A 24,822-nucleotide genomic window follows, 5' to 3' on the forward strand; every position below is an offset into this window, starting at 1 on the left:
ATCACATTTAGTGGGATAAAACTGAAGTTGGTCATTTAATTTCTTCACCTCAAGCTCCAGTAACATCAACATTTCATCTAAACTATAACATAAGTTGCATGTGTTTTGACACTTCTGGGGATGGTAATATATGACATGACTCTCTGAAATGTTGGGTCATCAACATGCCCATGTTTGTCAAATGGGAACAATTGTCACATGATCCACATCACAACACTGCATGTTTTTTTTCTCGCTTTACATAAACCACAGGTCCTCCCTGTACAATTGCTCAATACTAATCTTCATGGAAATGCTCAAAAAAGTACATAATAGACCGAAAACAGCACATGCGTAGCAGTTTAGGGGCAGTTTGCTGCTACGTTATCAGAGGCCTATTGCCATATCAACTATGTAGGACTACGTTTGGAAACCAGTAGAATGAATACTATTAGTGCTCACTTGGGGCCCTGTCCCATTCAGAAACTAAAGATCTACTCCTATATGTGAGTGAAGCACGAACCATTTTGTTTTTGTCAAGCAAACCAGCACACTGTATACATTAAGTACTAAACCCAGTATTTCCTCTCTGTAAAAGGAGTCTATAGGCTGTACATTGAGTCGCATGTTAAAGCGGTCCACCATTTTGTGTAATCAAGTTTAGGGACATGGACGTGGGTTGCTAGCGGTGGAGTGGTTAGCCTGCTATGAGACTTGTATTAACTTTATCAGAAATAAAATACCTCAGTCAATGCCACACGCCATAGCTTTGAAAAAAGGTACATGTTTTTTGTCATATTTCAACCAGATTCTCGCCATCTCTGAAAACATCTATTTGTAGATAAAGTGCAGGAATACCAGTTTCTCCAAGTCTCTTTCCCTCAAACATCTGTGCAGTCTCTCAGAATCAAATCACCCCCATCTGTACATGTATACCGGGGGTGGGGTAAATGCCTCAAGGTTCAGAAACATTCTAGTTCCTGATCACCCATTATGGGCTGCTCTGGTAATAAATCACCCACCCCATTGACCCTTCACCCTTTCTGGYGTCTGTTCAGTTGGTGCAATGCTTTGTAATGTTGTGCAACCTTTTCTTTGAATCAATTCCTGCAACCCCTGATTCTGCCAATATTTTTCACTCTAGCGTAATTTCCCAGTGGCAGCTATTGCATCAACTATGGCCCCCGTTCCAAACAGATTCCCTATCCCTCGACCCACACCCACACGCCCCTTCCCTACTTGATATGCCTAGACGCAACTCGATAAATGGTGAAAGGATGTTTGGAATGAGGCCTAAGCCCACCCCCAGTACCACTTTCTCTTCCTCTACCTCCTTCCCCTGCCCACCACCCCACAGTCTKTCTGGCCTCCTCTGCCTGCCTTCCCCAGTTGCCGTATGGGATCCCCTCAGTTGAGGCTCCCCTCCTCCCCCAGGTAATCCAGCTCTGTGCTGCATTTGCCCATGTCCAGGTCCATATCTATCATGGCGGGCGAGTGTTTGCTGAAGGTGTTGGCGATCTGGTCGAACGTCTTCCCCCGCGTTTCCGGCACCCGGAAGAAGGTGAAGATGAGGAAGAATAGCAGGAGCGCGGCAAAGATGAGGAAGACATATGGCCCACAAAGCTCCTGTGGGGTGGGAGAGGGAATATGTTCACTGATGTATCTTAAGACATTCATTCACTCAACATTTAAACTCAATCAGACACCATCCAATCCACTTCACTGATCAATATCATTATATTCCCATCCCAAAATTCCCCCAAAACACCATAGTGACCACTGTACTTACAGCAACATATTGGAAGCCAAAGCCGATAATGAAGTTGGCTGTCCAATTGGCGAATCCGGCCACGGCCATAGCAGCGGGCCTGGGGCCTTGGGAGAAGAGCTCAGCCACAAAGAACCAGGGGATAGGGCCGGGGCCCACCTCGAAGAAGGCCACGAAGCCAAAGATGGCCAGCATGCTGATGTAGCTCATCCAGGGAACACTGTCCTGCCAAGGGAAAGGAGATGGTTTAGCCAGAGGTACATGGCTGGTGAGTGAAGGACTGATCATAAATGACTGGAATGGTATCAAACACAAGGAAATCATGTTTGATGTGTCTATACCATTCCATTCTAGCCACTACTATAAACCCGTCCTCCCCAATTAAGGTGCTACCAGCTTCCTGTGGTACCTACATAGAAATAGTCATACCACCCATTATGGCCTCATTGACTTGAATAGGGTGCCCCTTCTATACTGAACAAAAATATAAATGCAACATGCAACAAATTCAAAGATTTTACTGAGTTACAGTTCATATAAGGGAAAAAAAGCTAGGCGCATGGATCAGAAAACCAGTCAGTATCTAGTATGACCACCGTTTACCACATGCAGTGCGACATCTCCGTTGCATAGAGTTGATCAGCTGTTGATTGTGGCCTGTGGAATGTTGTCCCACTCCTCTTCAATGGCTGTGTGAAGTTCCTGGATATTTTGTCGGGAATTGGAACACGCTGTCGTACACGTCGATCCAGAGCATTCCAAACATGCTCAATGGGTGACGTCTGATGAGTATGCAGGCCATGGGAGAACAGGGTCATTTTCAGCTTCCAGGAATTGTGTACAGATCCTTGCGACATGGAGCCGTGCATTATCATGCTGAAACATGAGGTGATGGTGGCGGGTGAATAGGCATTACAATGGGCCTCAGGATCTCATTGCATTCAAATTGCCATCGATAAAATGCAATTGTGTTTGTTATCTGTAGCTTATGTCTGCCCATACCATAACCACATCGCCACCATTGGGCACTCTGTTCACAACGTTGACATCAGCAAACCGCTCGCCCACACAACGCCATACACGTGGTCTAAGGTTGTGAGGCCGGTTGAACACACTGCCAAATTCTCTAAAACAATGTTGGAGGAGGCTGATGGTAGAGAAATGAACATTACATTCCCTGGCAAAAGCTCTGGTGGCCATTCCTGCAGTCAGTATGCCAATTGCACGCTCCTTCAAAACATGAGACACCTGTGGCATTGTGTTGAGACAAAACTGCAAATTTTTGAGTGAACTTTTGTTTTCCCCAGCACAAGGACCAACACTTTACCTGTTGCGATTATATATTTGTTCAGTGTAGTAATTTTATGTTTATGGATACATTATTCCACTCCACCAAAGTTGCCATTATGATAATATGTTAATGGCTTAATGAGCTTGTTGGTATTCGTTTGGGACTGACCAATAGGGCGAGAGCCATTGTCATGACAATGGCGCAGCCGCACATTCCAGACAGGCCCAGCATGTGTAGTGTCCGGCGACCCGTCCTCTCAACCAGGAAGAGCTGTCGATTGGATGAGACAAGGTGACAAACAGGTCAGTAACAACAGGTTCGGGTCATGCTCGCTCATTTCTAATTGAGGAAAAACTTTGCAGATGATTCTGTCTGAATTTTCCAACTGGCGTTTGCCTAAGGAATTCTCCAATCTAAAAGACTGTATTTTATGTAGGAGCTTTCTACAGGATGCAAACACAAAAGTGATGGCTTAACTAGAGAAGTTTGCATTTTAAAATCAAAGATCAACCCTCAACCCAATCAATAGCATTAAAAAAACTAATCATGACCTGGCAACCCAACTCTGGCCTATTTGGAGGGGAAAGTCTAGGTTGGGTGGACTCACTACGTTATCTTCTTTGTTCAGTGATAAAGGTGAAGAGTTAAACAGTAATGGAGGTGCCTGGTTACAGGACCTTGCTAGCGTACCGAGACCACGGTGAAAGCACAGTTGACCACACCGGCTCCTATAGTGGCGTAGACAGGGCTCTGGACCCCTGCCTTCTGGAAGATACTGGTGGAGTAGTAGAAGATCTGGACAGGAGAGAAATAGAAGACGGTTGGTCAAGGAACGTGGTCGAGCTTTCTGAGTAATACTGACTAAATATGTGCCAAAAGGCAATATGGTTTGTGTAACGGTGGAATTGTCCATTCTAACACTGATTCAAATTGTGAAAATGGCCAAAGAGGATTGCCTTTGGAAGAGTTTGAACACACACACACACACACACACACTTTCCCTTTGTTTTGCTTTATTTTGACTAACACAGCTTATCTGGAGACTCAATATAGCAAGGTTACAGCAACACAGACAGACACACCCTGACATAAACTCAATCAGGTGTATAACACACATTGGGACATTTATTAATGAACCATTCTACCATGTCTCAGAATAGAATAGTATAGACCAGAACATAATACGCAGAATAGAACTATGTCCTCTGATGGGAACTGCTTGCACAGTCTTGTTTAGTTGAAATAAAACAAAATAGTAAACACACACACAATCCAAGTCTCAAGCCTTAAAACTCCTTCTTTAACCCGTCTCCTCCTCTTTATCTACACTGATTGAAGTGGATTTAACAGGTGACATCAATAAAGGATCATAGCTTTCAACTGGAATCACCTGGTCAGTCTATGTCATGGAAAGAGTAGGTGTTCCTAATGTTTTGTGTAGTCAGTTGAAAGCTATGATCCCTTTTTGATGTCACCTGTTGAATCCATTTCAATCAGTGTAGATGAAGGAGAGGAGATGGTTTAAAAAATGATTTTAAAGCCTTGAGACAATTGAGACATTGATTGTGTATGTATGCCATTCAGAGGGTGAGACAAAATATTTAAGTGCCTTTGAACGGAGTATGGTAGTATGTGCCAGGAGAACCGGTTCGAATATGTCAAGAACTACAACGCTGCTGGGTTTTTCACGCTCAACAGTTTCCCATGTGTATCAAGAATGGTCCACCACCCAAAGGACATCCATCCAACTTGACACAACCGTGGGAAGCATTGGAGTCAACATAGACCAGCATCCCTGTGGAACGCTTCTGACACGTTGTAAAGTCCATGGCCCGACGAGTTGAGGCTGTTCTGAGGTGCAACTCAATATTAGGAAGGTGGTCCTAATGTTTGGTATACTCAGTGTATATGTTTTTATTAGTAACATAACATATTGATAACATTTTTAGAGAAGAAACTGTCAACCCTATCTAGCTATGATAGGATGTGAACTAAGTAACGGTTCATTGCAGCCCATGTTTAACTAATGTGAACTCAGTGGTATGTTGTCAAGGCTTGTGGAGCCAGTCAGCTTTCTGTGTTGAAGGTAAACAGATGTAAACAGTAGGAAGGCCTGGTCAGTCTCTCCCAGAACCCCTAGCTGTCAGTCACCGTGGCAACAGGTGCCTGTGAGATGATGGGAACTATATGGAACTCAGCGTTCAATCACCCAATCGCACGATAAAGTCCTGGACACGGCTACAAAGATCCTTAGACACACACACACACTCTTCCCCAGTCTCCTCCATCCTCTAGTACTCACAGCGTTGACCCCGGACAGCTGTTGTGAGAGCTGCAGTAGGATGGCGATGATGATGGGCTGCCGGTACATGGGGGAGCGGAAGAGCTCTGCGATGGACACCTTCCTCTCCATGTCCATCCTCCTCTTCTCCTCCTTCATCTCCGCCAGCATATCCCCCACTTCCTGTCTCCCCGTCAGCCTCCTCAAGCCTAGGGATGAGTGGGAATGAGAATCAGGCTGAGAATAGAACTTCAGATGGGTTTCAGAGTGTGTGTGTGGTGGGGGAGGCTGACTTGTTCTGGGGTTGCCCAGACTCCCTAGCCCCCCTGTTATTCAAACCCTGCCCCTATTCTGCTTGTGGTCCTCTCCTTCATCCAGAAAGAAAAAGAGACAAAGAAAGGAGACAAGCAAAAGAGGCCATCAGAGAGTCCTGGTACATGGTCGTGACTGGATCCTCACCGCTCTTGGCGTGGTGCTCCTGGGAACGGATGATGTAGAGGAAGCGGGGGCTTTCGGGGCAAAAGGGCAGCAGCACCATCTGCASGACAGTGGGCAGAACGGTCACACCCACCAGCACTGGCCACAACTCCTCACTGCCCAGCAAAGACTCCAGACCCAGGACCTAAGGAAAAGAGAGAGAGAGAGAGAGAGAGAGAGAGAAGTTTACTACTTTAATACTTGTTCAGATAGATGTGTTGTGGAGAACAAACCCCATTCTGTGGCCTGTAGAGAAAGAAACATTGTGTGGTCTGAGCGCTGTACCTGTGCTATGAGAATCCCTGTAACGATAGCCAGCTGGTGGAGCGTGCCCAATGCCCCTCGCAGACTGGTAGGGGCTATCTCACCTACATACATGGGCACCAGCCCCGATGCCAATCCTGGGAGAAAGAGAATGAGGCTCCGATTCAGAAACTGGTACGCCAAGGTGTGGAGAAAACCGAGCAGCGATAGTGGTTCCGATGAACTATTTCACTGGTCAGTACTGTTAATCTACAACCATAGAAAACAATATAGTCTGTCTACAACTACACCACTGAAAAGCCATTCAAACAGCATTAAACCACATCAAAACACATTTCTGAGATAGTCAATCTGCAGGATGAGTGCTGACCACAGTATGCACCGATGACGAATCGTCCCAGAATCATCATCTCGAAGGACCGGCTGATCTTGGCCATGCCCATCAAACCTCCTCCGATGAAGGCAAACAAGTTGTTAATGAGCATGGCTTTCCTCCTGTCAGAATAAAGAGAAATATATTAGTTATCATTGGTATACTACAAGTAAATATGATGTACATTTCAAGTTACTAGTTGTTGGTTTGCAGATATACAATTGATATTTGTGAGTAGTGTGTGTTCTGCCAGTTAGACAGTACAAGAATAGGTCTTCGACAATTCCACCATTTAGCCTCTTAATGGCAGATCACAAAACAGAGATAATGCCTCTGCTGATATATCCATGTTACAACGTGTCATAGGAGAAAGTGTCACAGGCAGGGTTGGGGAGTACAAGTAAGGGATTACAAAAAAAACAGCAACTGTAATCCGTTACATTACAAGCAAAAAAATATTGTAATCAGATTAAAGATTCTTTTGAAAAACTAGATGATTACCTCAAGAATTACTTTTAGATTCAGGAAGGATGTTTGATGCTTTTCTCAATGACATTCAAATCAGAATTGAAAAAAGGCGTGAGTTTAAGTTTGTTCYACTTGAGCGAGTCTGACCACAAGTCAGAGACCACTATGAGGACACACCAAATGTGTTTGATGGATCGCGGGAAAAGAGCAGGAATAGGCTTTTGTAGGCTACAGTCCAAGCTATGTCTTCAAAATGGTGCAACTGCTGTCGGCATCYAAAGATTATCCAACTTAAATAAACGCTTGGAGGTAAGGACGACAGCAGTGGTGTAGTCTACAGTGATACGGATATCACTTAGTATTGATATCTACATAGCGCATTGATGTGAATCACACTGCTGCTCTCTCATTTAGCTATTGCGATTTATGGATTGTGGTTGTTGTGGATGGCTGTTCGCAAATCTAAATGTATAGTTGATGGTTGAATTCAAGAAGTTTAAGCTGCCTATTAATCTTTGTTTTTGAAACCAGTGGACAGCCAGAAAAATGTGTTCTTGCAACAGCTGCATAGTGCGGATCCCAGCCTATGGAATAAAAGTCTGGCTTCTCTTACTCAGTCTAATTCATGCTGATAAAAAAAATGGACACATGCTCAAACTTGCACACTTTTGATAGACTTAAAGGGGCAATCTGTAATTTTTCCCACCATGAGAAACTAAAGTCTAGGGGGAAAGACCGGCTCCGGCTTTCTTACTCCCACTCGACTCCATTGGGATCCCCTTTCAATCACAGAGTCTGTGTCCAGATAACATCCTGGCTTGGGTTACAATAGGAAACTGAGTCGAGCCACATAACACGACCCTGCCCAGTAACACTTTCTCCCACTGACTGCCACTATCCATAGGGAACCATGTTGGATCTGACTGACACAGTCACTCCCACTGTTTTTCCTATATATTTCTCTCTGCATTGTTGGGAAGGGCCCATAAGTAAGCATTTCATTGTTAGTCTACAAAGCATGTGACAAGTTTAATTTGCTAACACATTGGATCTAACTGACTGCCACAATCTATGGAGAACCATTTTGGATCTAACCAACTGCAACTATCTATGGAGAACCATTTTGGATCTAACTGACTGACACTATCTATATGGAACCATCTTGGTTTAACTAGGCAAGTCAGTTAAGAACAAATTCTTATTTACAATGACRGCCTACACCGGCCAAACCCAGATGACACTGGGCCAATTGTGCGCTGCCCTATGGGACTCCCAATCACAGCCGGTTACGATACAGCCTGGATTTGAACCAGGGTGTCTTTAACAATGCCTCAAGCACTGAGCTGCAGTGCCTTTGACCGCTGCACCACTCAGGAGTGCTGACAACTATGCATTACGTGGGTGTATCAGTGTGTAGGTCTATGTGTGTACATACAGCCCTAAGTCTGTGAGAAAGTGAATACATCTGTCTATGTACCTACATCTATGCAAAATAAAAAATAAATGTGCTATGATGTTTACAAGTGTGTGTGTGTGCTTGTGTATGTGTGCTTGTACTTGTGTGCATATGTGCATTCTGTGGGTGTGTGTGTGTCTGTGTGTGTGTGCCCGCTCTCGCATGCATACATGTGTGTATCATCTCTCCTACCTCCCCAGCCACTCTGAGATGACGCCCACACAGAAGGAGGAGATCATGCCGCCTATAGAGAAGATGGCTACGGACAGGGACCAGAGGGTTGTGAGGGTACTGCTGGGGATAGGCTCTCCATACCGATGCACCCATGTAGCGTTGTAGTCCGCTTCAATGATCTGGACAGGCAGGAGAAGAGATATGAGACATTTAATAGAGCTAATATTTTTCCTTAGGAAGACTATAGCCTAGTCCCAGGTATGTTTGTGCTGTCCCAGCATGACAGTGACCATAGGAATTGGTAAGACACAAACTGATCTGGGACCAAGTTAGGAAGACAACAATGTTAAGATAACATTTCTTTAGTTGGTTAAGTTGGTTGGAGCGTTGTGTTTCCTTACAACAACAGAGTTGTTGGTTTCATTCCTGCATTTTGGGCTCCCGAATGGCGCAGCGGTCTAAGGCACTGCATGTCAATGCAAGAGGTGTCACTACAGTCCCTGGATCAAATACAGGCTGAATCACATCTGGCTGTGATTGGGAGTCCCATAAACCGGCGCACAATCTGCCCAGCATCGTTGGGGTTTGGCGGGGGTAGGCCGATATTGTAAATAAGAATTTGTTCTTAACTGACATGCCTAGTTAAATAAAGGTTAAAAAAATGTTTTTATCATTTCAGAGTGGATAATATTTGGTTGAGACGTTGATCAATTAAATTACAACCTAAATTCCATTGTGTTTCATCAAACAGCAGAACCAAATGACCTGGATTGCAGTTCTCGATTCTGTGTAGGTTATTACAGCAATTGTGAAGATCTCCACAGACCTGCGACAACCTATGCATGCTATCTTGAACRTGCACGATTTACTGTATTACAAAAGTAATACTGAATTGTGTTTGGTTGACAAGGCAACCAAATATTAACATTTAAAGGAGATGTATCTACTGCATGGATAGTTGCATCTGAGCAACTGGCTTAATCCCATTCTTGAACATTTATTTTTGGTTGAGTTGGAGACGTGAATCCAACTTATAATTAGTTAACTTGTCAACAAGTTAATAGGCTATTTATCATATTTCAAAAGTGATATTGAATTGTGTTTGGTTGTCAACACAACCAAATATTAACATTTGAAGGAGATGTATCTTCTGCTTGGATAGTTCCATCTGTACCACTGACTTAGTCTGGCTTTAATTACAGTTTGTCTACAAATTAATAATTRAYATGTTGGATTCAGGTATCCATCTCAGGAATAGGACTAAGGGCCTCCTGAGTGGTGAAGCGGTCTAAGGCACTGCATTGCAGTGCTAGGGGCATCACTACAGAACCGGGTTCAATCCCAGGCTGTGTCGCAGGGTCATGTTTTGGAGGACACATGGCTCTCAACCTTCGCCTCTCCCAAGTCCGTATGGGAGTTGCAGCGATGGGACAAGACTGTAACTACCAATTGGATATCACAAAAAAGAATAGGATCAAACTTTACTTACAGTTTGATTTGATTTAGTTGAGATGGATACCTGAATCCAACATRTYAATTATTAATTTGTAGACAAACTGTAATTAAAGCCAGACTAAGTCAGTGGTACAGATGGAACTATCCAAGCAGAAGATACATCTCCTTCAAATGTTAATATTTGGTTGTGTTGACAACCAAACACAATTTAATGTAACTAAATATCATAACATTTTAAATCAACCAAAGCTTGAAACCCTAGTCCTATTTAGGTTTTAAGCTGCTTCTTTTATGATAATGGTTATAATGTTGAAGATCTGATGTTGTTTTAAAGGTACAAATTCAACATATTGTATACAAGGTTAAAAATATGTAGACATTTTGTTACTATGGTTATTATGATGACATAATCCCGTGGTTAAAATTTTAACCTCAAAACAAGTTGATTACTTTTTTACAAATCCAATGTAYTTTCTACATAGATTCCACGTCACACTACGTTGACAAATTACGTTGAGACAATGTTAATTCAACCATTTTGTGCCTAGTGGGATGGCATGGGCCACAGATACTGAATCTAGGTAGTAAGTGTATGCGAGGCCTAACAAAGTGTTACTTGTTTCTTGAGATAAATACTTTGGTAATGGAACAGAGAGAGATATGCTTTGTGTGAATACTAGGACAAACTGTTCTGTGCAGGCCAGCTATAACCACAACCCAAAACTCTGTGCCTCTTGCCTGCCAATATGAATAACTTCCTACTCATTAATCCCTTACCTAGGCAGGTAGCCTAGCAGTTAAGAGTGTTGGGCCAGTAACCCTCAAAAATATCTTGGTGTGCCCTTGAACAAGGCACTTAACCCTAATTGCTCCTGTAAGTCACTCTGGATAAGAGAGTCTGCTAAGTGACTAAACTGTAATTTAACACAAATAGATGTCAGTTCAGTCTAAAGGTTGTTTTGGGCCTGAGGGTTTCRCCTGGTAAATAGATGGCACAGGGGTCAAAGTTTTGACACTGTGAGTTAAGAGGGTCTAGGKACCTGGACTCATGACCAGAGGAGCCATGTTGGTTGTAAGGCCCCTCTTGGAACACAACTCACTGACTCCAAGTAAGTTCCTCTGTCTGACTCACTCACTGGCTGTATCTAAATACAGGTACTAACAGTTGAATGATACTGCTGTCTACCCACAATGCAATATATGCAGCATGAAACGATGCTACATTTGATATAATGTGCTCTCTCCATGACATAGACTGACCAGGTGAATCCAGGTGAAAGCTATGATCCCTTATTGATGTAATTTGTTAAATCCACTTCAATCAGTGGAGATGAAGGGATGGAAACAGGTTTAAGAAGAATTTTAAGCCTTAAGACAATTGAGACATGGATTGTGTATGTGTACCATTCAGAGGGTGAATGGGCTAGACTAGAGATTTTGGGGTATGGTAGTAGGTGCCAGGCACACCGGTTTGTGTCAAGAACCGCAAGGCTGCTGGGTTTTTTACGCTCAACAGTTTCCCATGTGTATCAAGAATGGCCCACCACCCAAAGGACATCCAGCCAACTTGACACAACTGTGGGAAGCGTTGGAGTCAACATGGGCCAGCATCCCTGCGAAACGCTTTCAACACCTTGTAGAGTCCATTTCCTGATGAATTGAGGCTGTTCTGAGGGCAAAGGGGGGTGAAAGTCAATATTAGGTAGGTGGTCTTAATGTTTGGTACATTCAGTGGATTTGATGTATGGTGGCTGACATACAGTATGTTCCAATATATTCTCTATATTAGTAATTAGCAGATATATGTTCTGACATACTTCCACATCAAAACCCCATGACCCAACACCGACTAACACATTTTACGAGAAGGGGGCTTTAGGATAGTGAATCTAAGGGAATGTCTAGACAGCAGCGAGAGCATCTAACTATATCTATATGGTTCAGGAGGCTGTACTGGACGTGCACTATGTAGTGTCGCACTCCGAACACGACACCATCTGCCCTTGACTCTGTCTCGGCGTGAACCCTCTGCGAACCTGGTGAGTGTCGCCCCCCCCAAAGCCCAAAATAGCCACTTTTTCCCATGACACCAGAATCACTGCCTTAAACCCCTCTGCCTCCGATTGCACCCCTCAGCTGTGAAGGACACCTGAGATGGGGGGGGGGGGGGGGGGGGGGGGGCAATGGAGGGGGTAAATAGATGTGTGAATTGTGAGGCTTGCAGATGGGTGAGGGGGTGGAGGGGTGAGGAGGGGGTAGATGGGTGAGGAGGGGATGAGGGGTGAGGAGAGGATGAGAGGTGAGGAGGGGGTGAGGGGTGAGGAGGGGGATGAGGGGTGAGGAGGGGGATGAGGGTTGAGGGATGATGAGGGGTGAGGATTGGAAGGAGGGGTGAAGGGTGGGTGAGGGATGATGAGGGGGGATAAGGGGGATGAGGGGGATGAGAGCTGAGGAGAGGTGAGGATGGGGGGTATTTTGGCAACACTGTGTGTTTCGTCATGCAGCATGTGGTGCACACACCCCCTGGTGTTGACATTACTCAGATGTTCCCCTGGACACGCCTCGCTCTTTCTGATCTTTCCCTCTCTTGCATCCAATCTATTTCTTCCTCGCTCTCTCTTTATCCATCTCCTATTCTCTAAAAGTACATCCTCACTCTCTCTATTCCCCCTTTCACTCTTTCTCTATTCCCCTTTCTCTCTCGCTCTCTATTCCYCCTTTCGCTCTCTCTCTCTCTATTCCCCCTTTCTCTCTCTTTCTCTCTCTATTCCCCCTTTCTCTCTCTCTTCTAAATCCCTCAATGTCTCCCCTCAACTATTGACATGTCGAGTCATCGACCAAGTTTCAATACGTAATTGTTTGTACTAACATTAGGATGTTGCTTTTAAAACATATAGGGCTGGTTTTCCAGTCACAGATTAGGCTAAATTGTGGACTAAAAATAGCTTTCAGTGGAGAACTCCATTGAGAATGTTTTTTAGTCCAGGACTAGTCTTAATCTGTGTCCAGGAAACCGTCCCATAGACTGTACTGTACTGTACTGTGAAAGGGAGAAGTCAACTATGGTGTACAAATACACTATATATACAAAAGTATGTGGACGCCCCTTCAAATTAGTGGATTCGGCATTTCAGCCACACCCGTTGCGGACAGGTGTATAAAATCGAGCACACAGCTATACAATCTCCATAGACAAACATTGGCAGTAGAATGGCCTTACTGGAGAACTCAGTAACTTTCAACGTGACACCATCATAGGATGCCACCTTTCCAGCAAGTCAGTTTGTCACATTTCTGCCCTGCTTGAGGTGCCCCCGTCAACTGTAAGTGCTGTTATCGTGAAGTGGAAACGTCTAGGAGCAACAATGGCTCAGTCGCGAAGTGGTAGGCCACACAAGCTCACAGAACGGGACCGCTGAGTGCTGAAAGGCGTAGCACGTAAAAATGGTCTGTCCTCGGTTGCAACACTCACTACCAAGTTCCAAACTGCCTCTGGAAGCAACGTCAGCACAAGAACTGTTCGTCGGGAGCTTCATGAAATGGGTTTCCATGGCCGAGCAGCCGCACACAAGCCTAAGGTCACCATGCGCAATGCCAAGCGTCGGCTGGAGTGGTGTAAAGCTCGCTGCCATTAGACTCTGGAGCAGTGGAAACGAGTTCTCTGGAGGGTTGAATCACGCTTCACCATCTGGCAGTCTGACGGACGAGTCTGGGTTTGGCGGATGCCAGGACCTAATCGCCCAACATCAGTGCCCAACCTCACTAATGCTCTTGTGGCTGAAGCAAGTCCCCGTAGCAATGTTCCAACATCTAGTGGAAAGCCTTCCCAGAAGAGTGGAGGCTGTTATAGCAGCAAAGGGGGGACCAACTCCATATTAATGCCCATGATTTTGGAATGAGACATTCGACGCGCAGGTGTCCACATACTTTTGGTAATGTAGTGTACCTGGTCCTTAGAGAAAACAACAACAATAATCGGTTTTAGAAAAGGTCATGCTAGAGGTATTAATTCCCTGGTCGGTTCTTAAACAGCAACTCTCTTTGATGACTCACTCATAGAGCACAGAGAGCTGTTTTCAGTCGCTGCCCTTTATCAGTTGAAACGGCGAGACTGAGCTTAGCTGGGTGGAATCAAGGGGACATCTGTGTAAATGCCAACTCACTACCTGTCCCAGGTAGTTTTGCAGCCACACTCACCTATCAGTGTGTGAAATGAAATGTGAGACAACCCATTGAAGAGTTCTTGGTTAACAGTTATTCAGATTCTGAACCATCTCACCTCGTTTTGAAGTGTATGCAACCGTCTGAGAACCATGGTTCTGGCACTAGCATCTATGTTTGCAGACCCATGTTTCATGATAACACTTTTGGTGCAAACATGGCATCTATAGGAAATTCTAAATCCCAATTTGCAGAACTCTGTATCAATAGCTCTGGTTGATGAGTGCAAGTCGGTCTTACCTTCTGAGGAGCGTTGATGACACCTATGTTGTACCCAAACTGAAAGGAACCCAATACAGCGGTGAACACTGAGAAAGCAAGGGTTCCAGTCACCGTCTGTAGAGCACACACAAGAACACAACACCTCACTGTTACCATGATGCAATTGTGTGGTTGTTCATAAAGAGATTGTGTGAAGGATGTGGAGAAGATGGACCATCTAGAAAGGTATGGTTTGTTGCACAGACAATGTCATGTCCATCCACAGACAATGTCATGTCCGTACACAGACAATGTCATGTCCGTACACAGACAATGTCATGTCCGTACACAGACAATGGTCATGTCCGTACAAAGACAATGTCATGTCCATCACACAGACAATGTCATGTCCATCCACAGACAATGTCATGTCCGTATACAGACAATGTCATGTCCCGTAACATGACATGTCATGTCCGTACACAGACAATGTCATGTCCGTACACAGACAATGTCATGTCATACACAGCAATGTTATGTCCATACACAGACAATGTCATGTTCCATACACAAGACAATGTCATGTCCCCGTAACAGACAATGTCATGTCCGTACACAGCCAATGTCATGTTCCGTACACAGACAATGTCATGTCCATACACAGACAATGTTATGTCCATACACAGACAATGTCATGTCCATACACAGACAATGTCATGTCCATACAAAGACAAAGACAATGACGAAACTGCTGTTGTAAGATGACCATGGTCTAGACTGTTAACAAGCTTCTATATTTTGGGAACTCTCCTGTCTTAGTAAAGGCCAAGACTACACACACGCAGACAGACACACACACACACGCACAAACAGACCCCACATCCCTCCAGACACACCTCTCTAATATCCACTATATATAACTGTGGTACTAAATGAGAAAGGATCTTTTGTAGCCGTGTCCAGGACTTTCCTGTGTATCGTGTGATTGGGTGACTGAACGATGAGTTAGTAGTTAGTAGCATGACGATGAGTTAGTAGTTAGTAGCATATAGTTCCCATCATCTCACAGGCACCTGTTGCCACGGTGACTGAGCTAGGGGTTCTGGGAGAGACTGACCAGGCCTTCCTACTGTTTACATCTGTTTACCATCAACACAGAAAGCTGACTGGCTCCACAAGCCTTSACAACATACCACYGAGTTCACATTAGTTAAACATGGGCTGCAATGCACCGTTACTTAGTTCACATCCTATCATAGCTAGATAGGGTTGACAGTTTCTTCTCCAAACATTTGATCAGTATGTTATTAATAAAAACATATACATGGAGTGTTTACTGTTTTATTTCAACTAAACAAGACTGTGCAAGCAGTTCCCGTCAGAGGACATAGTTCTATTCTGCGTATTATGTTCTGGTCTATACTATTCTATTCTGAGACATGGTAGAATGGTTCATTAATAAATGTCCCAATGTGTGTTATACACCTGGTTGAGTTTGTGTCAGGGTGTGTCTGTCTGTGTTGCTGTAACCTTGCTGTGTTGAGTCTCCAGATAAGCTGTGTTTGTCAAAATAAAGCAAAACAAAGGGAAAGTGTGTGTGTGTGTGTGCGTCCCACATCGTACAACAAATAAAACATTTCTAGTCTAAAGGCAAGAGTCCCGCTCTATTTCACTTCACAGAACGTGCTTCACAACATTTCAACTGTAGCCTGCATATGTAGAACATATTGGGAAAGACAGAAAAAAATGGGACAGAGTTGAGGTCAAGGCAAGATAATATTGTTTCTCACTGTCTCAGATTCTGTTATCAGCAACCAATTAAAACGTACCGGCATTTTGATACAACAGTTTGGTGATGTGTTTTTTTGCTATTGTGCCACCAATCATGACAAGAAAGAATACCTCAAGGATGCTGAAATCCTAGTAAGTCTAAGAAGAATGTTTTTGACTTAAAGTGTCAGTAACCGTGTTGGCGTCAGCTGTGGTAAGGAACAAGGTATAGGTTGTACTGGGTGATCTACCAACCAACCCATATTCATCTCAGCCCTGATCATTAAGCACGCTGGTCTCTCTGCTGATCAAGGTCACTATATAGGACCAATACAACTAAGGGCTCTCATGTCCAAAATAAAGGCTGACGTTATGTTTTGTCAATCTTCCAGAAAATAGAACATTATGTTTTGTTTGATATATGAATAGCAATTGTTTTAATTATTCTAATAACACAAAATGTCAAATTTAATTTCACTCTCAAAAGAAACACTATGTCTTTTCTTATCTTGTTATATTTGACGGGCACTAACAAACACAGCAGTTGCTGAGTCCTTATTTTGGTCAACCATGTTGTTGTGAACCACGTCACAGATCACAAGTTTCTGCAGTGGTATTAGTGACCGTTTGCTCATCATTGTATGCACAGGCGTCAATTCAATTTAAATTCCACGTTGATTCAACTTAATTTCATTGAAATTACATGGAAACAACGTTGATTCAACCAGTGTGTGCCCAGCGGGATTCAATGCCACTGGCAGACCAGTTATTTTGTCAGGTGAAAAAAAATCGATCATGCACTCAGAGGAGGATGAGAATAAACAGATAGAGATACTTAGACAAATATATATTAGGATAAGAGTGCGTGATCGATTTTTCTTTTTCCTAATGAGAGCCTAAAACTTGGATAATAAAATATAAACAATAAATGTATAATTTGATGAATAGATAAATTGATAGTTATGCTTTAACAGTCGTAGAAAAGGGTTTTAAACAACAAAATATACATTTTAAATCACACATTAAATTAAACTTCATCCATCATAGGCTACTCAGTGTTAGTGCGCATGAAAACATTTCATTGCAATTTACTTATTGCAAATCAACTATTTTCTTATAAAAACGAGTGTTGTTTAGATTACCTCCCCTCCGAGTTGCTGAAACCCAGCCGGCATGTCTTTGACAGCGCGAGACACAGATTACAGTCGGTGACAGTTGTGTCCCGCTCCCCCGCGCGCTATCCCAACTGGACACCACGTGAAAAAAACTCAATTGGAATAAGGACAATAAACCTGGTACTTGTATTAAAAGTCGAAAGGAAAAGTAAAACCCAAGACAAAAACTGGAACCAAAGTGAAAACCGACGAGGTGGCTATAGTTCTAAATGTGTAACTCTACGTGTCCTCTCTTTGAAGTTTGTGGAGCGTCTGGGTCCAGTTTGCATATAATGACATCAGTACACTGGCGCACAACTCTCTTGATATTTTCAAACGACGGAGAGAAGGTGCGGAGGGGACGAGGGGCGACGAGAGGGCGTTTTAGCCGCCCCCTACTCTCGAAGGCCTGTCACAGAGGTCGTCTTTTGGGGTGAGACAGAAGCAGAAAGCCATGTCTTGACCTTATACACTATTGGCTGAAGTCAAGAGGAGCGCTTCATCAGCATACAGAATAACCACCATCTCACTGTAACTTCTATGGGGTATGCACTGTGGGTTTTTCAGATTCCATGAGTGGCCTAGATACAGTATATTGGACAGCATGTACAAAAGAGATAGTCGTGATGGATCATAACATTGTTAAATTCAGTTAAAAAGCATTATTTTAAAAAGTGCGGTAGGCTAGTTGGTCTACTTTTAAACGAATTCCTCTTCAACCTTAACATGTGAATTTTCCCACCACCATTAAGAAAGGTTATAATTGGGTGAAGAGACACATTCATCTTATTGATTGGATTGAGACCTGCAGTGGCTGAAAAAGGCACATCTATAGAAAGGATGACATTTATGATATGCTTAGATATGTAGCCCATTCCTCTGCAGGGGAGGGTGTGCAAAGGCTGGATGCCTGGACCTTGGGAGAAAGCCAATGTCCACCACCACCAATCTGGACCTATGACTCAACACTTCTTCTGGACAGCCAGATGGGCTTGTCTGCACTGCCCTGGCAGTCATTCTGTCTTTCCGCTATTTTAGAACACATGCCAAAAGGGTGACGCTCCCCACCAGTACACCACAGCTAACTCACCCCATCCACCACAAACACTTCCCTATTTCACACAAAAATATGAATCTTTCCCAAGGCAACCAGTGGGCCCTAAATTTGGAATGTACCACTTGGGTCGGCGAAGTAGGGGTGGCTGGGGAAATTGGGGACAGCTAGCAGGTGTGAATTGGGAGGTGTGTCTTGGTAGGGGTTATGAGAGGCAAGGCAGGACCTGCCAAAAAGGCAATGGAAAAATATCTGGACTAGATCTATCAATCCAATTCACCCACACCCTTTGTGAACAAGCTCGCATCTCACCCCACTTTCCCTTCCTCACATCTTCCCCTTCCCCCCTCCCCTCTATCATACTCTAATCTAAGGCACATATTGAGAAAGAGGAGCTGAACCTGACACCATCCTCCAAAGCCAGGGCCCCAGGCCAGTGAGTCATGTGTATGGCCCACACTAAATGAGGAAGAAATTCTATACCAGGAGACAGTGGCCTAGGACCTCCAGACCACATAACATGCACTCTTAAAAAAGGGTTGCAAAGGGGTCACAATAGGAGAACCCTCTGTGGAAAGGGTTCTACATATAACCCCCAAAGGTTCTACCTGGAACCAAAAGGGTTCTACTTGGAACCAAAAAGGGTTCTTCAAAGGGTTCTTCTATCGGGACAGCCAAAGAACACCTTTATGTTCTAAATAGCACCTTTTCTTTCTAAGAGTGTGTGGGTTTATGTAGACCTACATACCTGTATCCCGGGACAGACAGACAGATAATACACAGTAGTGCCTGTAAGAACCATCAGAACTGTCCCAATCAAAGATTAAAAAACAAAACTGGCCCAAATAAAGAAAATGAAAACAGAACAAATATACAATGTTTGGGCAGTCACAGTGCAAATGTCAGTTGTGTTGTCCCAAAACTGGAAGTAACACCAATCAGAGAGTGTTATCTGATGGAAAGTCACACCGCCACACTGACCGACGCACACGGACCATGTGACTGCCCCACCGTCAGTCAAACAGGTGACCTGCTGTGAGTCAGGCGATGTGATTACCGTTCCTCTGTAATGACTCGCTCCCGCACTGTGTGTGTGTGTGATTAGCAAATGGGGGCTGCCAGAGTGCCAGGTCTTAATAATTTTACAGTAATGTGATGTGTGTGACAGAAAACGGGTGTCGCATTATTGCATTATAGCCAATTGTGCGTTCAACAAGTCTCAGACTTAGAAAGCAATGGTGTATATTGGCAAAAAAGGAGCACATGCTATACTAGTATGGATGTCTATCTATGCTTAACTTAGATTCTAAATAAAAGACTCTGGTTATAACTAGTTAGACTTGCATAGTCAACTCCTTTAGACCTGTAATCATAAGAGCAAACACACACTCTTAGAAARAAAAGCGTGCTATCTAGAACCTTACACGGTTCTTCGGCTGTCCCCATAGGAGAACCCTTTGAAGAACCTATTTTGGTTCCAGGTACCTCTTTGCAGAGACAGTGGTAGCTCACTAATGGTGAGCAAACTCTAGTGTGAAGAGTAGACTAGCCTGATAACCTAAATCAGTTCCTAGCAGTGGGATATTTTCAAAGTTCAGCAATCAGCCAGAGTCACAATATTGCAAGGCATTTTATTTAAGCAATGTTTTTACCTGGCAACTACTCTGTTTGAAATTCCCATCACCGCCTCTCTTCTGCAAATAACACAGATGCCTCAGCAAAAACGTCAGGACTGGTTTCAAAAAGTAGACACAGTTGAAGTCAGAAGTTTACATACACTTAGGTTGGAGTCATTAAAACTTGTTTTTCAACCACTCCACAAATGTTTTGTTAACAAACTATAGTTTTAGCAAGTCGGATTAGACATCTACTTTGTGCATGACACAAGTAATTTTTCCAACAATTGTTTACAGACAGATTATTTCACTTATAATTCACTGTATCACAATTCCAGTGGGTCAGAAGTTTACATACACCAAGTTGACTGTGCCTTTAAACAGCTTGGAAAATTCCAGAAAATGATGTCATGGCTTGAGGAGCTTCTGATAAGTTAATGTACATAATTTGAGTCAATTGAAAGTGTACCTGTGGATGAATTTCAAGGCCTACCTTCAAACTCAGTGCCTCTTTGCTTGACATCATGGGAAAATCAAAAGAAATCAGCCAAGACCTCAGAAAGAAAATTGTAGACCTCCACAAGTCTGGTTCATCCTTGGGAGCAATTTCCAAACACCYGAAGGTACCACGTTCATCTGTACAAACAATAGTATGCCAGTTTAAACACCATGGAACCACGCAGCCGTCATAGCACTCAGGAAGGAGACGCATTCTGTCTCCTAGAGATGAACGTACTGTGGTGCGAAAAGTGCAAATCAATCCCAGTACAACAGCAAAGGACCTTGTGAAGATGCTGAAGGAAACAGGCACAAAAGTATCTATATCCACAGTAAAACGAGTCCTATATCGACATAACCTGAAAGGCCGCTCAGCAAGGAAGGAGCCACTGCTCCCAAACCGCCATAGAAAAGCCAGACTTTTGGAGAAATGTCCTATGGTCTGATGAAACAAAAATTGAAATGTTTGGCCATGATGACCATCGTTATGTTTGGAGGAAAAAGGGGGCCGCTTGCAAGATGAAGAACACCATCCCAACCGTGAAGCACGGGGGTGGCATAATCATGTTGTGGAGGTGCTTTGCTGCAGGAGGGACTGGTGCACTTCACAAAATAGATGGGATCATGAGGGTGGAAAATTATGTGGATATATTGAAGCAACATCTCAAGACATCARTCAGGAAGTTAAAGCTTGGTCGCAAATAGGTCTTCCAAATGGACAATGACCCCAAGTATACTTCCAAAGTTGTGCCAAAATGGCTTAAGAACAACAAAGAACAACAAAGTATTGGAGTGACCATCACAAAGCCCTGACCTCAATCCTATAGAAAATGTGTGGGCAGAACTGAAAAAGCATGTGCGAGCAAGGAGGCCTACGAACCTGACTCAGTTACACCAGCTCTGTCGGGAGGAATGTGCCAAAATTCACCCGACTTATTGTGGGAAGCTTGTGGAAGACTACCCAAAAGGTTTGACCCAAGTTAAACAATTTAAAGGCAATGCTACCAAATACTAATTGAGTGTATGTGAACTTCTGACCCACTGGGAATGTGATGAAAGAAATAAAAGCTGAAATAAATCATTCTCTCTACTATTATTCTGACATTTCACATTCTTAAAATAAAGTGGTGATCCTAACTGAACTAAGAGAGGACATTGTTTCTAGGATTAAATGTCAGGAATTGTGAAAAACTGAGTTTAAATGTATTTGGCTAAGGTGTATGTAAACTTCCGACTTCAACTATGCAGTCCCATCCCTGTAAGCTACTGTACACTGTGTAAAACAATAATAATATGATGATAGATCGACTTGTATTATTAATGCCTTAATCATAACACTTTCTGAAATCCATTCACACAAACTTATAAGACTTAAAACTATAAGAGTTTAGTAAGTACTTATTATGTTCTTATAAGATCTTTACAAGCTGCGATTTAATCAGTTAGTACTGCTGTCTCATTCAGAATGGTTAAGCATGTCTTTGTCATTTAGATATGATTATGATCAAATTAGGTGCTTGTGTGGACCTTACAACTCAAATGGAGTTATTTTCTATCTGTTTGCATTGCTCTGAAGTGACCTTACTAACACCATTCATGGTATCTATATCCTAGATATGTCTATATACAGTAGCCTACTACTATGATCAGGATTAGGTTCCTACTGCTGGCTGGTACCATCAATATCATTTCCCGGTCCTGCACATGCATGTGTAAATATCCAACGTCAATTCGTTTGAGTGCCTTCTTGTATTATATTTTAGCTAAATTACCATTCTATTTTTACTTCATAAAGTTTGTATTTTTCCTACTCCTTGTTTTCAATTGCTTACTTTTCTATTGTTGCTGCATTGTCCAGAGGTGAACCTGAAAGAATGCTAAGCAGTTTATTGCACTCTGCATCCATGTATATATATTTTTATTTTGTATTTTTTTATTTCACCTTTATTTAACCAGGTAGGCTAGTTGAGAACAAGTTMTCATTTACAACTGYGACCTGGACAAGATAAAGCAAAGCAGTGTGACACAAACAACAACACAGAGTTACACATGGAATAAACAAACATACAGTCAATAATACAGTAGAAAAAAAAGTATATATACAGTGTGTGCAAATGAGGTAGGATAAGGGAGGTAAGGCAATAAATACGCCATAGTGGCGAAATAATTACAATATAGCAATTAAACACTGGAGTGATAGATGTGCAGAAGATGAGTGTGCAAGTAGAGATACTGGGGTGCAAAGGAGTAAAACAAATAACAGTATGGGGGATGAGGTAGTTGGATGGGCTATTTACAGATGGGCTATGTACAGATGCAGTGATCTGTGAGCTGCTCTGACAGCTGGTGCTTAAAGATATTGAGGGAGATATGAGTCTCCAGCTTCAGTGATTTTTGCAGTTCGTTCCAGTCATTGGCAGCAGAGAACTGGAAGGAAAGGCGGCAAAAGTAGGAATTGGCTTTGGGGATGACCAGTGAGATATACCTGCTGGAGCGCGTGCTGCGGGTGGGTGCTTCTATGGTGACCAGTGAGCTGAGATAAGGCGGGGCTTTACCTAGCAAAGACTTATAGATGACTTGGAGCCAGAGGGTTTGGCAACGAATATGAAGCGAGGGCCAGCCAACGAGAGCATACAGGTCGCAGTGGTGGGTAGTATATGGGGCTTTGGTGACAAAACGGATGGCACTGTGATAGACTGCATCCAATTTGCTGAGTAGAGTGTTGGAGGCTATTTTGTAAATGACATCGCCGAAGTCAAGGATCGGTATGATAGTCAGCTTTACGAGGGTATGTTTGGCAGCATGAGTGAAGGATGCTTTGTTGCGATATAGGAAGCCGATTCTAGATTTAATTTTGGATTGGAGATGCTTAATGTGAGTCTGGAAGGAGAGTTTACAGTCTAACCAGACACCTAGGTATTTGTAGTTGTCCACATATTCTAAGTCAGAACCGTCCAGAGTAGTGATGCTGGACGGGCGGGCAAGTGTGGGCAGCGATCGGTTGAAGAGCATGCATTTAGTTTTACTTGCATTTAAGAGCAGTTGGAGGCCACAGAAGAAGAGTTGTATGGCATTGAAGCTCGTCTGGAGGTTAGTTAACAAAGTGTCCAAAGAAGGACCAGAAGTTTACAAAATGGTGTCGTCTGCTTAGAGGTGGATCAGAGAATCACCAGCAGCAAGAGCGACATCATTGATGTCTACAGAGAAGAGAGTCGGCCCGAGAATTGAACCCTGTGGCACCCCCATAGAGACTGCCAGAGGTCCGGATAACAGGCCCTCCGATTTGACACACTGAACTCTGTCTGAGAAGTAGTTGGTGAACCAGGCGAGGCAGTCATATGAGAAACCAAAGCTGTTGAGTCTGCCAATAAGAATGTGGTGATAGATATAGGTCTGTAGCAATTTGGGTGTCTCCCCCTTTGAAGAGGGGGATGACCGTGGCAGTTTTCCAATCTTTGGGGATCTCAGGCTAGTAATAGGGGTTGCAACAATTTAGGCGGATCATTTTAGAAAGAGAGGGTCCAGATTGTCTAGCCCGGCTGATTTGTAGGGGTCCAGATATTGCAGCTCTATCAGAACATCAGCTATCTGGATTTGGGTGAAAGAGAAATGGGGAGGCTTGGGAAAGTTGCTGTGGGGGATGCGGGGCTGTTGACCGGGTTAGCGGTAGCCAGGTGGAAAGCAAGGCCAGCCGTAGAAAAATGCTTATTGAAATTCTCAATTATTATGGATTTATCAGTGGTGACAGTGTTTCCTAGCCTCAGTGCAGTGGGCAGCTGGGAGGAGGTGCTCTTATTCTCATATAATGTGTACATGACAAATAAACAAGCTTGAATATTCACTCAAAGGTCAGCTAGTTAGCTATCCCTCTTAATAGCAGTGCTAGTAGTGCCATCAATGCTAGTAGCCTATCAACTCATCATCAACAATATTCCATAATTTAGGCATATCAACTAGGGCGGAAGAATGAATATTGGTGAAATTACATGAAGCCGTTATGAAAGTTGAAATAAGGACATTTTGAGGAGCAGGCATTTCTTTTCCAAATCCATGCAACTTTTTATATTTTTTATTTTGAATGAAATAATTTTGCATGAGTTCATAATCTTTGGACATGCACATAATCTGAGAAATTAGACATCATTATCAGATATTATTATCACAGAACATGAACTATGCAATTCAATGTGATAATACAACGCATGATAACCAGTGTGCAATGAATGATGTGCCTCAAACGCCACAATATTTGTTTTCATTCCTGCATTCAGCCAATATAATTTTAGAAATACCAAAATGTAAAATGTGTCCACTTAATATTT

At 43.3% G+C, this 24,822-nt stretch overlaps 1 protein-coding gene across 2 annotated transcripts; it reads right to left on the minus strand.

Annotated features, from left to right (window-relative positions):
* Nucleotides 1-6: 6 nt before the first annotated feature.
* On the minus strand, nt 7-17,760 carry LOC111954898 (solute carrier family 2, facilitated glucose transporter member 4-like). Of its 2 annotated transcripts, XM_023974819.2 has the most exons (11): nt 17,321-17,760; nt 14,448-14,543; nt 8,550-8,710; nt 6,431-6,555; nt 6,082-6,197; nt 5,779-5,941; nt 5,341-5,528; nt 3,729-3,833; nt 3,207-3,308; nt 1,769-1,972; nt 7-1,605 (listed from the first exon to the last, which is right to left on the minus strand). In XM_023974819.2, the coding sequence occupies exons 1-11, from the start codon at nt 17,351-17,353 to the stop codon at nt 1,387-1,389; spliced, it is 1,512 nt and encodes a 503-aa protein (XP_023830587.1). In that variant the 5' UTR covers nt 17,354-17,760; the 3' UTR covers nt 7-1,386. The 2 variants fall into 2 exon arrangements, with proteins under 2 accessions (XP_023830587.1, XP_023830593.1); XM_023974825.2 differs by lacking the exons at nt 8,550-8,710; nt 17,321-17,760 and having other exon boundaries at nt 14,448-14,536.
* Nucleotides 17,761-24,822: the final 7,062 nt, after the last annotated feature.

This window comes from Salvelinus sp. IW2-2015, linkage group LG3, assembly GCF_002910315.2.
Source record: "Salvelinus sp. IW2-2015 linkage group LG3, ASM291031v2, whole genome shotgun sequence".
Classification (NCBI taxonomy): domain Eukaryota; kingdom Metazoa; phylum Chordata; class Actinopteri; order Salmoniformes; family Salmonidae; genus Salvelinus; species Salvelinus sp. IW2-2015.